The sequence below is a fragment of the Neomonachus schauinslandi genome, chromosome 12, assembly GCF_002201575.2.
Source record: "Neomonachus schauinslandi chromosome 12, ASM220157v2, whole genome shotgun sequence".
NCBI classification, from domain to species: Eukaryota; Metazoa; Chordata; class Mammalia; order Carnivora; family Phocidae; genus Neomonachus; species Neomonachus schauinslandi.
Window position 1 is genome coordinate 46,284,633 of NC_058414.1, and position 15,974 is coordinate 46,300,606.

Genomic DNA, 15,974 nt, shown 5'->3' on the forward strand with positions numbered 1-15,974 from the left:
AATCAATAGAAAAACAGAACTGATAAATCATTAGTACTTTAATGCAGAGTGGGGAGAAAAACTAATAAATCATGCATTTCAAGCACTTGTTTTCCTTATGGCATGTTTAAAAACATAAAACATGCAATGATGAGCTGCAGGTCAATATGAATGAACAATACCCAAACTAGTCAGAATAGCATTTCATTTTATAATCATAGATTTAATGAAACACTAAGAAAAGTACATATTCCATGATTTCTTTAAACAGAGACTCCAACCATACCATGAATACCGTAAACGACAATTTGGGCCATCATTTCCAAATAAACATTTGAAATGCCATAGAGATGGGAGTGGCCTAGGCTGATGGGAGAGGATTAATTGCATGCGTGATTTGCTTCGGTGAGCTTGATATTTCTTACAGGTATCAATTTATACTAGAACAAAACTGATACAATCATTTACTTTCTCAAGTTCACTTAACTGATCCATTAAAAATTACAGATGCCTATATTTATAAATGACCAAAAAAAGCTAGAAATCAGCGAACTGAGCTTTGACTGTGTTGTATGGCCTATTGTCTGCATAAGGTGAGAACTTTAATTATAATTAATGGGTAATTCACTCTCTTTCCAGAGTTTAAGTCATCAAAAAATTAATCATAAGAACCATAAATTTTCTCCACAATGCTAATTAATTATACATGAACCCACTTCTCTCAAGCATCTTTTTCTGAATCTTTGGTGGGAGATAGTATATTAGGCACAGTTTAAAACAGCTATTTGGTTAACTGGTGTGGTTATGAATTTTCTTCTAGCTCCACATGCAGAAAGGAATAAGGCTTGTCATATTACCACAATTTAACTGCCAAGTAACTTATTTCTGTTTTCACTTATTTCTGGAATTAAAAACAAAGTGAAACAAAATAAAAATCACTTTTCTATTTTTTTTTAGCACAAGAAAACTTTATACCTGAAATTTTAAAATCCACTCAGAAGCATCAAGATGTTGAAGAAAAACTATTTAGATACAGTGAGGTATCATAGACAACTATTTAATAAAATCTTCCAATTAAAAGTTTCTTCTCAAGTAATAGTTCAAAGGTCATTGAGACACTGATTCTAAAAGGGAAAAGTATCGCAATCTGTGGTTATGATCATCGTAGCATTACTGATTAGTGCTTATCAATAATTGGAATCACACGGAGAATCACGTTTCCCATGGTATTTCCTTTTATGGCTCACAGATTTCTCTCACAGGTTAGTAAATGGAAACTGGGAGAGGAATGGATGGGGGACATAAAAATCTATGGGAATGCATGCAACAAAAATATGCAGTACCACTTCATGTAAACTTCTGCCTTCTTCATGCAAAGATGCCTATAAAAACTGAGACAAATTTTCTAATAGCTGAATTTTACATTAGCTCAGTAACAAAAACTGTTAAACCAATTCCATGATTTTGCATGAGCAAGAGAATTGAAATGGTTCAAAGATTTCCAGCATAAGTTTCCATGGCCCAATTATGCTAATTAGATCTCGAAGAATAAAATGAGACGGGTTTATTCCTTGCTTCGGTTTCTTGTTCTTTTGACGAGGGAGCAGAACAACCCGGTTTTTGGAGGAGGACCCATCAGCATTGGGGCTTGGTTCTTGTGTGTAATTTTTATCTAGAGAAAGAAAGAGAAAGAGTAATCTCCAGGTATAATACCGACTTCACAGAATCTCTGTTAAGGTTAATATTCTATGAGCTACTGGAACACCACGAGGGTAAAATGCAGCTTCAGAGTTTTCATTACTTCAAAAATATTTTTAAGGAAGACAAGAATTTGCATTTAAGCCATATTCTAATGCTCAATGTATTAACAAAAAAATAAAAATTGACTGAAATCACATTTTAAATATCATGTTACCTCTAACCTCACTTGTGGTAACAGCCCAAAACTCTTTGTTTCAGCCACATGATTATCTAGTATAATTCACTGACCATTTAAAGCAGGAAAGGATGCACCATTCCAGTATTCAGAATCCTAGTTACAGTCCAACATCAAGATGTACCGGGGATCAAGGCAAGCCTTATTTATCTTGTTAATCAGATTGTTTCTCTCTTTCCACATGAACTGCAAGGTTTAATTTCAAAACAGTCATTAGGAATGAAAGTCAAAAGTTAACGTGCAAAAAAGGTCAGAAATGATGAACTAGCTTTCTAATTTGTTAATTAATTGGTAATAGAATAGAATCAAATATTGAAAAGCCTGCTTAAAACACTGTGAGAGACTGTTCTAAAGCTACTCGTTTTGATTTCTTTGATATAAAACTACGAATCACCTTAAATGAGACAACCTTAAAGTAGGTTATGTCTGCAATTTTCTCTAATTCAAGTCTAAATTAGAGAAGACATTTTATGAATATATGCTATGCTCAAAGCTAATTGAAAGCAATTATCAAAGTGGCATTTTGTCTGTGACTTTAAGATACATTGTAAGATAATAAATGATTCTCATTATGTAATAAAAAGGTCACATCTTGCCTTTGGGCTAGTGACGCTAGGAGTTTTTCAAAAGCAATCTGAGACATTTTCTTTAGAGAACTGCGACTAATACAAGAACCATCGCTTATTAAATATCAGTTGTCACCTGCACAGCACCCGCATCAGAGATGAGTATTTCTTTCAAAAAGAAACACCACCTCATTAAAAGCTGCAAAAATATATCTCTTAAAGTGCATCCCTGACATTTTCAAGTTAAAATGAATATCCTTCACTTGTCATTCACTAATAGCAATAAAACAAACAAAAAAAATGTATGTCACGTGGACAGGATCATTAAAATCAGCACTGGGGCTTTTGGGAAATGGAGATTCACTTCACAGTCTAGAAAGACAGAAGTATGTCAAAAACCTGGAAAAATGAACAACTTTATTTAAGTCTGTTGGAATCAGGTTATTCTGGGAAGATTCAGTGTTCTTCTCTTTACTGTAAAAATAAATTGCACCTGTAAAAGGCCAGTAGGCTAAGCCAGTCCCAAACTCTCTGAATGTATGATTTTATTTTTGTTATCTTATGAACTGTGGAATTGATAGCTGGATAGTTAAGATCCCAGAATGTGCACATTTTTATAGATTGAAAAAGATCTCTACCAGATGTTCTCTCTTAATAAATTCAGTTTTAGATTATGCCATGAATTTTTATATCCCCCTGAACCCTAGGTTTGTATAATATCTAATACAGCATCATTCATTCATTTATTCATTTCATAAAATTTATTGCACCCCTACTATGCTTCAGACACCTTACCAGGAACTTTTAATGAATAATGCACAATCTATGCTCCCAAGAAGTTCTAGTCAAGTAGGAAAAAGAAATTTAACAGGCATGTTCAACCTATCATAGGAACTGAAATAGGAGGTTAAGCAGAAAGGCACTATTTTTTAATGATGAAAATAAAAGTGACTTCTTTTACACAAAAACACAATGTTTAAATGAATGCTTGCGGAAGAAGTTATCACATATTACTTATATGATAACCTTAGATTCAAATAGAACATTAGCAGCTAAAGTAAGAAGATACATATTTCTGACTCACAGTTGCTGGACTAAATTCTTTGGAGGGTATGAATAGTATTAGGACATTTTGGAAAATAAGGTCATTATTAGCAAATTATTCTAAGACTTTGGAAGAAATACATCATTCTACTTATATAAGCTTAGTAATAATTTATGACTAAGTGTAACCATAGTACCACAAATTATTGGCTATGAGATTTTGTTCACTCTGTTATTTCTGCATTTGAATTTTTTTTTTTTTTGATCATGGCTATCTTTATACTGGCAATTCTTTTTTGAAAAAAATAACATGTTGCTATTCCTTCATTCAGTGCTCTTAATACAACGAGATCCTTAATCCATGTTACTATTGTGGAGTGCTAGTTTTCAGTTTCTAAGCAAGATGACGGCCACTCCTGTTCTTAAAATTATCTAAAACCTGTCCTTTTGGTTGTTTGATCATGCCTATGGTCTAAGTATACAACTCTTTCTTTAATCTAACATTATTTCCATAAAAGATTAAATCTTTATCTTTATTGTCTATTGTTTATGAAAATGAAAAACAACTGGCTGTGTTTTCCTTTTAGCGGAGATAACATGACGGAAACTAGCATTCAGGAAATGCCTATTACGTATCTGGGCTCTTTGCATAGGTAATCTCACTGGATAATTAAATGTCCTTGTATATTTGAGCATAAGCAAAAAGGACTCCATTAAGGATGAGAATAATTCCAGTTCAAGTGAGTTAATGGTGTGGTCACAGAAAGTCCAATGTAGGCTCCAGAAAGCTGTAGAGATTTAATTAAGAGTAAGTTTAGGTTCAGACTGCCCATGTGAGGGAACCTGGTTAAGAGGGCATCTCCAGGAATGGAATAATGATTCAGATGCCTATTTTGTATACATTCTACACTTTTTGTCTTAAAGATTTTATTTATTTATTTGAGAGAGAGAGAGAGAGAGTGTGTGTGTGCACACAGGCACGAGTGAGGGGCCGGGCAGAGGGAGAGGGAGAATCTCTCTCTCTCTCTTTTTTTTTTTGAGAGGGAGAATCACAAGCAGACTCCATGCGATGTACAGAGCCTAACCTGGGCCTTGATCCCATGATCTTGAGATCATGACCTGAGCCAAAATCAAGAGTCAGATGCTCAAGTGACTGAGCAACCCAGGCACCCCTACATTCCATAGTCTTGTATTATTTTATTTATTTATTTATTTATTTATTTATTTATTTATTTATTTATTTATTTATTTATTTAGAGACCGTGGTATCTACCAGAAAAACAATGAGTAAGGAGCAGATTTTATCCCTAAAGACTTTAGAATATACTAAGTTTCAGCAATCTGAAGACATGAGCCAAATTTTCAGCAATCTTCGACTGCTTCCATCTTTCAACAATCAAGCAGTTGCTTCTTAGCTGTTTTTCAATACATCAAATATTTACCGAGCACCAGCTATCAGCAATTTGCAACTTGATTTTGATTAGTTTGGAAGAGAATCTGAAATTTATAACTGAGAGAGAATCGTGGGCACTCATAAGAGAGAATTGTGGGTGATGGGGCTTCCAGAAGCTGGGATGGCTGTATGAAGGTAGAACTTTGCTTTAAAAACGAAAGATAAATACTGTCGGTAATACAATAGTGTCCTCCTATAAAAACTCTTCATTTCTGCGTATTACTTATTCCTTTGCAAAGCAATGGTGGCACAAGGGAGGCACTTCTACAGTTGCATGACTCTTCCTAATTCTATCTTCCTATTACATATTAAGATTAGACACATCTAAAAATCTAAACATGAAAAAAATTTGATTGGAGTTTTCAGTTTCATAAGTTTTCAGTACAAAATAAAAATGCACACATGGAAACCAAATCAAGGATTACAAGGCACAGTTTTCTTGTTTCTACTGTATTATCAGTGTTACATAGTGTAACTTCATAATTATAATATTGAGAGTAATAACAAAATCAAAAAATTATAAGATTGGACTCTTGCTGTGTGCTGAGCATTATGCTAAGTATTTTACACAAGTAATTCAGATGCTACCTGTTTCATCTCTTTGAGTTGCCCTAAACAAAAGTCTATTCCCATAAAAGTATTATTGTTGAAGACTGTAGGACTGAAGTATAATTTCATAAACATGACAGAATAGGGGTTTATATCTCATAGCAGTAAACAGTGTTTATTCCCATTAGACATTTGTGTTCTCTATAAAGAACTTTCATTATATGTCTGTTTTTGTGCCAGTACAATGCTGTCTTGTGATCACTGTTTTGTAATATAGCTTGAAATCAGGCAACATGATGCCCCCAGCTTTGTTTTTCTTTTCCAACATTTCCTTGGCAATTCAGGGTCTTTTCTGATTCCAAACAAATTTTAGGATTGTTTGTTTCAGCACTTTGAAAAATGTCACTGGAATTTCGAACAGGATGGCATTGAAAATATGGATTGCTCTGGGTAGCATAGACATTTAACAATGTTTATTCTTCCAATCCATGAGCATGGAATGTTTTTCCATCTTTTTGTGTCTCCTTCAATTTCTTTCATGAGTGTTGTGTAGTTCCTAGAGTATAGATCCTTTACCTCTTTGGTTAGGTTTATTCCGAGGTATCTTTTGGTTTTTGGTGCTATTGTAAATGGAATCGTTTCTCTAATTTCTCTCTCTTTGTTGCATTGTTAGTGTATAACAGAGCAACTGATTTCTGTGCATTGATTTTGTATCCTGCCACATTACTGAATTGCTGGATGAGTTCTAGTAATTTGGGGGTGGAGTCTTTTGGGTTTTCCACATAAAGTATCATGTCATCTGCGAAGAGAGAGAGTTTGACTTCTTCTTTGCCAATTTGAATACCTTTCATTTCTTTTTGTTGTCTGATTGCTATTGCTAGGACTTCTAGTACTATGTTGAACAATAGGGCGAGAGTGGGCATCCTTGTTGTGTTCCTGATCTTAAGGGAAAGGCTCTCAGCTTTTCACCATTGAGGATGATATTCGCTGTGGGTTTTTCATAGATGGATTTTATGAACTTGAGGAATGTTCCCTCTACCCCTATACTCTGAAGAGTTTTAATCGGGAAAGGATGCTGTATTTCATCAAATGGCTTTTTCTGATCAATTGAGAGGACATATGGTTCTTCTCTCTCCTCTTATTAATGTGTTCTATCACATTGATTGATTTGTGAATGTTGAACCACCCTTGCATCCTGGGGATAAATCCCACTTGGTCGTGGTGGAACAGAATAGAGAGCCCAGATATGGACCCTCAACTTTATTGTTTGACAAAGTAGGAAAAAAATGTGCAATGGAAAAAAGAGAGTCTCTTCAATAAATGGTGCTGGGAAAACTGGACAGCTATATACAGGAGAATGAAACTTGACCATTCTCTAACACCATTCACAAAGATAAACTCAAAATGGATGAAAGACCTCAATGTGAGACAGGAATCCATCAAAATCCTAGAGGAGAACATAGGCAGTAACCTCTTTGACATCGGCCACAGCAACTTCTTTCAAGATACATCTCCATAAGCTAGTGAAACAAAAGCAAAAATGAACTTTTGGGACTTCATCAAGATGAAAAGCTTCTGCACAGCAAAGGAAACAGTCAACAAAACAAAGAGGCAACCCACAGAATGGGAGAAGTTATTTGCAAATGACACTACAGATAAAGGGCTGGTATCCAAAATCTATAAAGAACTTCTCAAACTCAACACCCAAAAAACAAATAATCAAGTCAAAAAGTGGGCAGAAGAGATGAACAGATGCTTCTCTGAAGAAGACATACAAATGGCTAACAGACACATGAAAAAATGTTCATCGTCATTAGCCATCAGGGAAACCCAAACCAAAACCACACTGAGATACCACCTTACACCAGTTAGAATGGCAAAAATGGACAGGGAAAGAAACAACAAATGTTGGAGAGGTTGTGGAGAAAGGGGAACCCTCTTACACTGTTGGTGGGAATGCAAGTTGGTACAGCCACTTTGGAAAACAGTGCGGAGGTTCCTCAAAAAATTAAAAATAGATCTACCCTATGACCCAGCAATTACACTCCTGGGTATTTACCCCAAAGACATAGATGTAGTGAAAAGAAGGGCCATATGCACCCCAATGTTCATAGCAGCAATGTCCACAATAGCCAAACTGGAAAGTGCTGAGATGCTCTTCAACAGATGAATGGATAAAGAAGATGTGGTCCATATATGCAATAGAATATTACTCAGCCATCAGAAAGGATGAATACCCAACTTTTACATCAACATGGATGGTACTGGAGGAGATTATGATAAGTGAAATAAGTCAAGCTGAGAAAGTCAATTATCATATGGTTTTACTTATTTGTGGAACATAAGGAATAGCATGGAGGACATCAGAAGAAGGAAGGGAAAAATGAAGGGGGGGAAATCGGAGGGAGAGATAAACCATGAGACTATGGACCGTGAGAAACAAACTGAGGGTTTTGGAGGGGAGGGGGTGGGGAGATGGGTTAGCCTGGTGATGGGTATTAAGGAGGGCCCGTACTGCATGGAGCACTGGGTGTTATATGAAAACAATGAATCGTGGATCATTCCATCAAAAACTAATGATGTATTGTATGGTGACTAACATAACATAAAAAACAACAACAACAACAACAACAACAACAACAACAAAAACAACTTTCGTTAGCCCAGCTAAAATTGAGATAAGAGAGGAAAGTCTTTTCTGACTCATTCTCCAGGCAAGTTCCACATGATTCATTGGATTTTTCTTTCCTAGCTCCCTATTCCCTAACACCAAATATTCTCACTACCCTTTATTACAAGGCATAGTGTTTCTTTTCCTCAGGTCATCTGAACACCTTGTCCAATATCCAGTCCCTGGAGGCCCTGGCTACTCACCAAAGGGCTTACTAAGTTTTCTGATAAGAGGGGCATCCAGGATGGCAGTGTAGGAAGATTTTGAACTCACCTTCTCCCATGGACATACCAGATTTGCTACTACATATGGATCATTTCCCTCTGAAAAATATCTGAAAACTAGATGAACTGCTCTCCACAACAAAGGATAAAAGAACCACACTGAGATGGGTAGGAAAAGCCCCACCCTGGCACAGTAACACACAGTAGGGAGGGATATCATCAGACAAGCACTTCTCCTGGAGAAGCAGGAGGCAGCGACTGGTTCCCCACATTGAATACCCCAGCTCCTGTGTGCACTGGAGAGATGATCCCGAGAAAGTCTGGATTAGAAAACCAACGGGGCTGACATTTGAGGTTCCCAAAATGTTACAGGAAAGATTCCCCTCTTGGAGGGCTTACATGCTGTCTTGCTTGCCCTGAGACCCAGCAAATTGAAAAGCACCTAGACTATACATGAGGAAGATTCCCATTTGCTGATCTGGTGGCATCAGCTGGAGGGGAAAGGGACAGTTGAGATTCTCTCTGGAGACAGTTCTCTCTCCACACAGCCTACTAGCACAGGTGGATGAGCTTGGATGTGGCACCCTCCTGTTGCCTTGCTGGAATGGACAGAGACAAGTCGTTGTGGTGCTTGCTGAGGCAGGAGGTCATGGGTGGTTGCAATGCTCCCCCTCTACCTGACTGGGGCAGGAAAACATGAATGGTCATAGAGTCCTCCCACTTGCTAGCTAAAGTCTGCGAGTAGGGGGGATTTTAACATTGCCCTGGCCTCTGGCTGGGACTGATAAGTATGAATGATCCCAGCATTCTCCCTTTCCCAGCCTAAAGCTGGTATGCATGCACAGACCAAACATTCTCCATCTGCCTTACTGAAAAAGTGGGCACATGCAATCCATTGGGAGCACCCCTTGATTGCCTGGCCCTGGTGGCCAAGAGACCTGGCATTCCAGAGCTCCACAGGACTGTAACAATTGGAAAGACAGTTCTTGGCAGTCCACGACCCTCAGTGCACTGCACAGACAGCAGCCTGAAACACAACCCCAGTCTTCCTGTGAAAAAGGCCTATTTACTTAGCCTAGAGCTTCAGCTTGAGGGACAGGCTTTAGGTTTCCATACATCTAGAGTCTAAGAAGCACTCCTAGGGAATGTAAGTGGAGAACACCATCCTTGAACACCCCCTTGGCCTTTCTACAGCTCCACAAAACTTTCCAGAAAGAAGCTTCTAGTCTCATCTGAATCCCTAGTTTTTGCAACTGTTGCCCAGGGGACACTCCAGATCTCCTGGTCTACAGACTAGCAATGATTACACATGTGGCCCCATAGACTGTAAACATTTCCATCCTTTAAAAGCTGTTACCTGAAAATAGATTCTAAATGAGATTCCTCCTTTTGGATTACTGACAGGTCTTGGCACATACTTAAAAATAGAGACATATCAAGAACAAATTATGTGGTTTAGAAAATCAAAAAGCTTCAAGAGACAACCAAAAGCTAGGGCAAGGTTAAATGAGAAGGATCATCACCTGTACAAGGCCATTCCCTCAAGACTGAGAAAGGTAGCGGTTTCACCTAAAACATAGAAACAGAGAGTCGAACAAACTGAGAAAACAGAGAAATATGTTTCAAATGAAAGAACAAGACAAATCCTCAGGATAAACATCTTAATGATACAAATATAAGTAATTTACTTGACAAAGAATTCAAAGGAATGATCACAAAGATGTTGATGGAACTTGAGAGAAGAAAGGATGAACATACAAAACCTTCAACAATGAGATAACATATAGGGAAAAAAAGTAACAAACATAAGTCACAGAACTGAAGAATACAATAATTGAGCTGAAAAACAAATTTGAGGTGTTCAACAGCAACTGACTCAAGTGGAAGAATAGATCAGCAAGCTGGAAGATAAAGAAATGAAACTCACTCAGAGCAACAAAAAGAAAAAAGAATTTAAAAAAATGAAGACAGCTTAAGGCACCTACAGGACCACATCAAATGGAATGACATTTGCATTATAGGGGTCCTAGGAGAAAGGGGCAGAAAACTTATTTGAAGAAAAAATGGCTGTAAACTCCCCTAACCTAAAGAAGGAAACAGATATCAGGTCCTGGGAGAACAGAAAGTTCCACATAGCCCCCAAAGAGCCAAGCTAAGTCACATTATAATTAAAACGTCAAAAGTTAAAGAGATAATCTTAAAACCAGATAGAGAGAGAGAGAGAGAAAACCAACTTGTTATATACAAGGGAAATCCTATAAGAGTATCAGCAGATTTATCAGCAGAAACTTTGCAAGTCAGAAGAAGTTGGCATGACATATTCAAAGTGGTAAAAGGAAAAACCTTCCAACCAAGAATACTCAGTAAGGTTATCATTCAGATTTGCAGGAGAGATAAAGAGTTTTCCAGAAAGCAAAAGCTAAAGGAGTTTATCACTATTAAACTGGCCTTAGAAGAAATGTTAAAGGAACTTCTTTAAGCTGAAAGGAAATGGTACTGGTTAATAACAGGAAAGCATGCAAAAGTAAAGTTCTCACTGGAAAAAGTAAATACATAGTAAAGGTAGTGGATTAATTAGTTATAAAGCTACTAAGAAGGCTAAAATACATAAGTATTAAAATTAACTAAAACTACACTAATTAGTTATATAAAATAAAAAGATGTAAAAAGTGACATAAAAAACAAAATGTGGGTGGGATAAAAATGCAGTTTTCAAATGTGTTCAAATTTAAGTTGCTATCAACTTAAAAATAAACTGTCATATACATAGGATGATATATATGTGAATCTCATGATAACCACAAAGCAAAGACTTATAGTAAATACACAAAAGTAAATGAGAAAGGAATCTAAACACAACACTAAAGTCACCAAACCACAAGGAAAGAGAGAAAAGAAGAAAAACAGACAGGACCTATAAAAACACCAGAAAATAATGAACAAAATGGCAGTAAGTACATACCCATCAATAATTTCTTTAAATGTAAGTTGACTAAATTCTCCAATAAAAAGATACAGAGTGGCTGAATGGATTAAAAAACAAACAAACAAAACCAAGATACACTTATATACTGCCTACAAGAGACTCACTTCAGAAGTAAAGACACACATGGAAAGTGAAGGAATGGAAAAATATCTCCCATACAAATGAAAAAGAATGTTGGTGTAGCTATACTCATATCAGACAAAACAGACTTTAAAACAAAGACTGTAGCAAACTGCATGATGATATAGGGGTCAATCCAGCAAGAAGATAAAATGTTTATAAACGTATATGCATACAATATAGAAACACCGAAATATATAAAGCAAATATTAACAGACCTAAAGGGAGAAATCAATAGCAATACAATAATTGTGGGCGATTTTAATACCCCACTTATATCAATGGATAAATCATCCAGACAGAAAATCAGTAAGGAGACTTTGGTCTTAAATGTCACAATAGACCAGATAGACTTAATAAATATATATAGAACAGTCCATCCAAAAGCAGCAGAATACACAATCTTCTTAAGTTCACACAGAACATCCTCCAGAATAGATCACATGTTAGGCTACAAAACAAGTCTCAATAAATTCAGAAAGTGTGAAATCATATCAAACCTTTTTTCAGATCACTATTGTATAAAACTAGATATCAATTACAAAAAGAAAACTGGAAAAAAACCCTACTTCTACATGGAGATTAAACATGTTACTGAGCAACTATTGGGTCATAGAAGAAATCAAAGGAGAAATAAAAAATACCTAGAGACAAATAAAAACAGAATTATGACATAATCTATGGGATGCCGCAAACACAGTTCTAAGAGGAATGTTCATAACAATGTAGGTAGGCCTACCTCAAAACACAAGAAAAATCTCAAATAAACAATTTACCTTTATGCCTAAAGGAATTAGAAAAAGAAGTAAAATGAAGCCTAAAGTTAGGAGAAGGAAGGAAATAATAAAGATCAGACTGGAAATAAATAAAACAGAGACTAAAAAGGCAATAGAAAAAAATCAATGAAATCAAGAGCTGCTTCTTCGACAAGATAAACAAAATTCACAAAACTTTAGCTAGACTCTCCAAGAAAAAAAGAGAGAGCTCAAATTAAAAAAAAATCAGAAATAAAGGAGAAGTTACAACTATTACCACAGAAATACAAAAGATCATGAGAAACTACTTTGGATAATTATACACCAGCAAACTGGACAGCCTAGAAGAAATAGATAAATTTCTAGAAATTTACAATCTTCCAAAATGATTCATGAAGAAATAGAAAATCTTGAATAGACTGATTACTAGTAAGGAGACTGAATCAGTAATTAAGAACTTCAAAAGAAACAACAGTCCAGGACCAAGCTACTTCACTGGTGAATTCTACCAAATATTAAAAGACTTAATACCTATGTTTCTTAAACTCTTCCAAAAATTCAATAGAAGAGTATGCTTCCAATTTCATTTTATGAGGCTACCATTACCATGATACCAAAACTAGACAAAGACACCAAACACACACAAATTACAGGCAGATATCCCTGAAGAACACAGAGGTAAAAGATCCTTAATGAAATATTAGCAAACTAAATTCAATACTACATTGAGAAGATTATACACCAAGATCAAGTGGCATCCAGAGATGTAAGAATGGTTCAACATCTGCAAATGAATTGACAAAATTCAAGATCCATTTAAAGTAAAAGCTCTTAACTGAGTATAGACAGAACATATCTCAACATAATAGAGGACACATATGACAAGCCCACAGCTAACATCATACTCAGTGGTAAGAAGCTGAAATATTTCCTCTAAGATCAAGAACAAGACAAGGATGCCTACTACTCCCACTTTTATTCAACAAAGTATTAGAAGTCCTAGACAGAGTAATTGGGCAAGAAAGAGAAATAAAAGGCATCCAAATTGTTAAGAAAGAAGTAAAATTGTCACTATTTGCAGATAACTTGACGCATAGAAACATAGAAACCCCTAAAGATTCCAACAACAACAAAAAACTGTTAGTATTAAATAAATGAATTCAGTAAAGTTGAAGGATACAAAATTAATGATCAAAATTTTGCAGATTCTACACTATTAATGAACTATCAAAAAAAAAGAAATCAAGAAAATAATCCCATTTATAATTGGACCAAAAAGCATAAAACATGTAGGAATAAATTTAGCCAATTGGGTAAAAGACCTGAACACTAAAAACTGTAAGACACTAAGGAAAGAAATTAAAGAAAACACAATAAATGAAGAGATACTGCATGCTTATGGATTGGAAGAATTAATATTGTTAAAATGTCCATATTACCCAAAGCAATCTACAGATTCAATGCAATCCCTATCGATATTCCCTGGCATTTCTCACAGAACTTGAACAAATCTAAAATGTGTATGGAACCACAGAAGACCACAAATAGTCAAAAAAAAAAAAAAAATCCTGAGAAATAAGAACAAAGCCAGAGGAACTATGGTCCTTGATTTCAAAGTAAATTACAAGGCTAAAGTATACCAAACATTGCAGTATTGGTAGAAAAACTGACACAAAGAGTCAATGGAATAGGGAGCTGAGAAATAAACTCACACATTTTTGGTCAACAAATTTACAACAAAGGAGGCAAGAATACACAATGGGGAAAGGATAGTCTGTTCAATCATGCTGTTGGGAAAACTGGACAGCCACATGCAAAAGAATAAAACTGGGCCACTATCTTACACCACATACAAAAATAAACTCAAAATGGATTAAAGACTTGAATGTAAAATCTGAAAGCATAAAATGCCTAGAAAAAAACTTAAGTAGTAAGCTCCTTAACATTTGTTTTAGCAATAATTTTTGGATCTGACTCCAAAGGCAAGGGAAACAAAAGCACAACGAAACAAACAAAAACAAATGGATGACATCAAACTAAAAAGCTTCTGCCCAGCAAAGGAAACTATCAACAAAACAAAAAGGCAACCTACTGAATGGGAGAAGATATTTGCAAGTCATACATCTGATAAGGGGCTAATATCAAAAATACATAAAGAACTTATGAAACTCAGTAACAAAAAGCAACCTGATTAAAAGACGAGCAGAGGATCTGAATAGGCATTTTTCCAAAGAAGACATCCAGATAGTCAAAAGGCTGATGAAACGATGCTGAATATCACTAATTATCAGGGAAATGGAAATCAAAACCACAAGGAGTTATCACCTTACACCTGTCAGAATGGCTATTATCAAAGGACAAAAAATAACAAAGGCTGGTGAGGATGTGGAGAAAGGGAACCCTCATGCACTGTTGGTGGGATTATAAATTGGGGCAGCCACTCTGAAAAACAGGATGGAAGTTTCTCAAAAAATTAAAAATAGAACTACCCTATGATCCAGCAATTCCATTACTGGGTATCTATCTGAAGAAAATGAAAACACTAATTGAAAAGATATAAGCAGCCCCATGTTCACTGCAGTATCATTTACAATAGGTAAGATATGGGAACAACCTAAGTGTCCAAAGATGAATGGATGGACAAAGAATATGTGCTATATATATACAATGGGAGACTACTGAGCATAAAAAGAATGAAATCTTGCATTTATGACAACACGGGTGTACCTTGAGAGTATTATACTAAGTGAAATAAGTTAGAGAAGGACAAATACCATATGATTTCACCTATATGTGTAATATAAAAAAACCAAAATGTACAAAACAAAACAACCCAGGACTCGTATATACAGAGAATAGATTTTTGGTTGCCAGATTGGAGAGAGCTTGAGTGGGTAACAAAATGTGTGAAGGGGATTAAGAAGTACAAGACCTCCAGTTATAAAATAAATAACTCATAGGGATGTAATGTGCAGCACTGGGAATATAGTCCATAATACTGTATTAACTTTGTAAGGAGACAGATTGCTAACTAGATACCATGGTGACCATTTTGCAATATATACAAATGTCCAATCATTATGTTGTACACCTGAAACTAATATAATGTTGTATGTCAATTATACCTCAGTAAATAAAAAACAAAGAGCAGAAAGGCATTCTAATGTGATTAAAACAAAGGTGGATCTGTTCTCTTTTCAAGGAGTTCTCAGACCTGCTAGTAAAAGCATAATTTTTTTTATAATTCTTACATTATTTAATTTTATCTTCCTGCAACACTTGGAGGTCTGCATCAACATCCTTAGTTTTCAATATATGACAAAAGTGTGGGTTCTGTAACTTGTGTTACACAGCTCATGTTGGTGAGTACAAGAACTGGGTTTGAGAACTGACTCTCCAACCTCCCCAGCACTCCTCCTGAACTCCCACCTCTGTGCCTTGTGCTACTGCACTGGAGAGCCTTCCCTTTTTTTCTGCTAATGAAACTTTGATTCCTGTCCTGTCCAGTTCAAATCATGTATTATTGTGAAATTTCAAAGCATAGGGATAAAAAAGAAGATTCTAAATGCCCTCTGAGAGGAAAAACTGGTGACTTAGCAAAAAATAAAAGTCACATGGCATCAGGTTTCTCAAAAACATTAGTGTTAGAAGAAAATGGAGATACACCTCCAAACCCCAGAGGAAAAGTTAA

The 15,974-nt window shown here is 35.8% G+C and overlaps 1 protein-coding gene across 6 annotated transcripts in view; it reads right to left on the bottom strand.

Moving 5' to 3' along the window:
• Positions 1-935: 935 nt before the first annotated feature.
• The window catches only part of DGKB (diacylglycerol kinase beta), a 666,176-nt gene continuing 651,137 nt past the window's right edge, over positions 936-15,974 (bottom strand). For all 6 annotated transcript variants that reach the window (XM_021689586.1, XM_021689590.1, XM_021689588.1 and 3 more), the window contains one exon: positions 936-1,651. In XM_021689586.1, the coding sequence (XP_021545261.1) occupies positions 1,544-1,651 (108 nt within the window). In that variant the 3' untranslated portion in view covers positions 936-1,543. The remainder of the gene's footprint in view (positions 1,652-15,974) is intronic.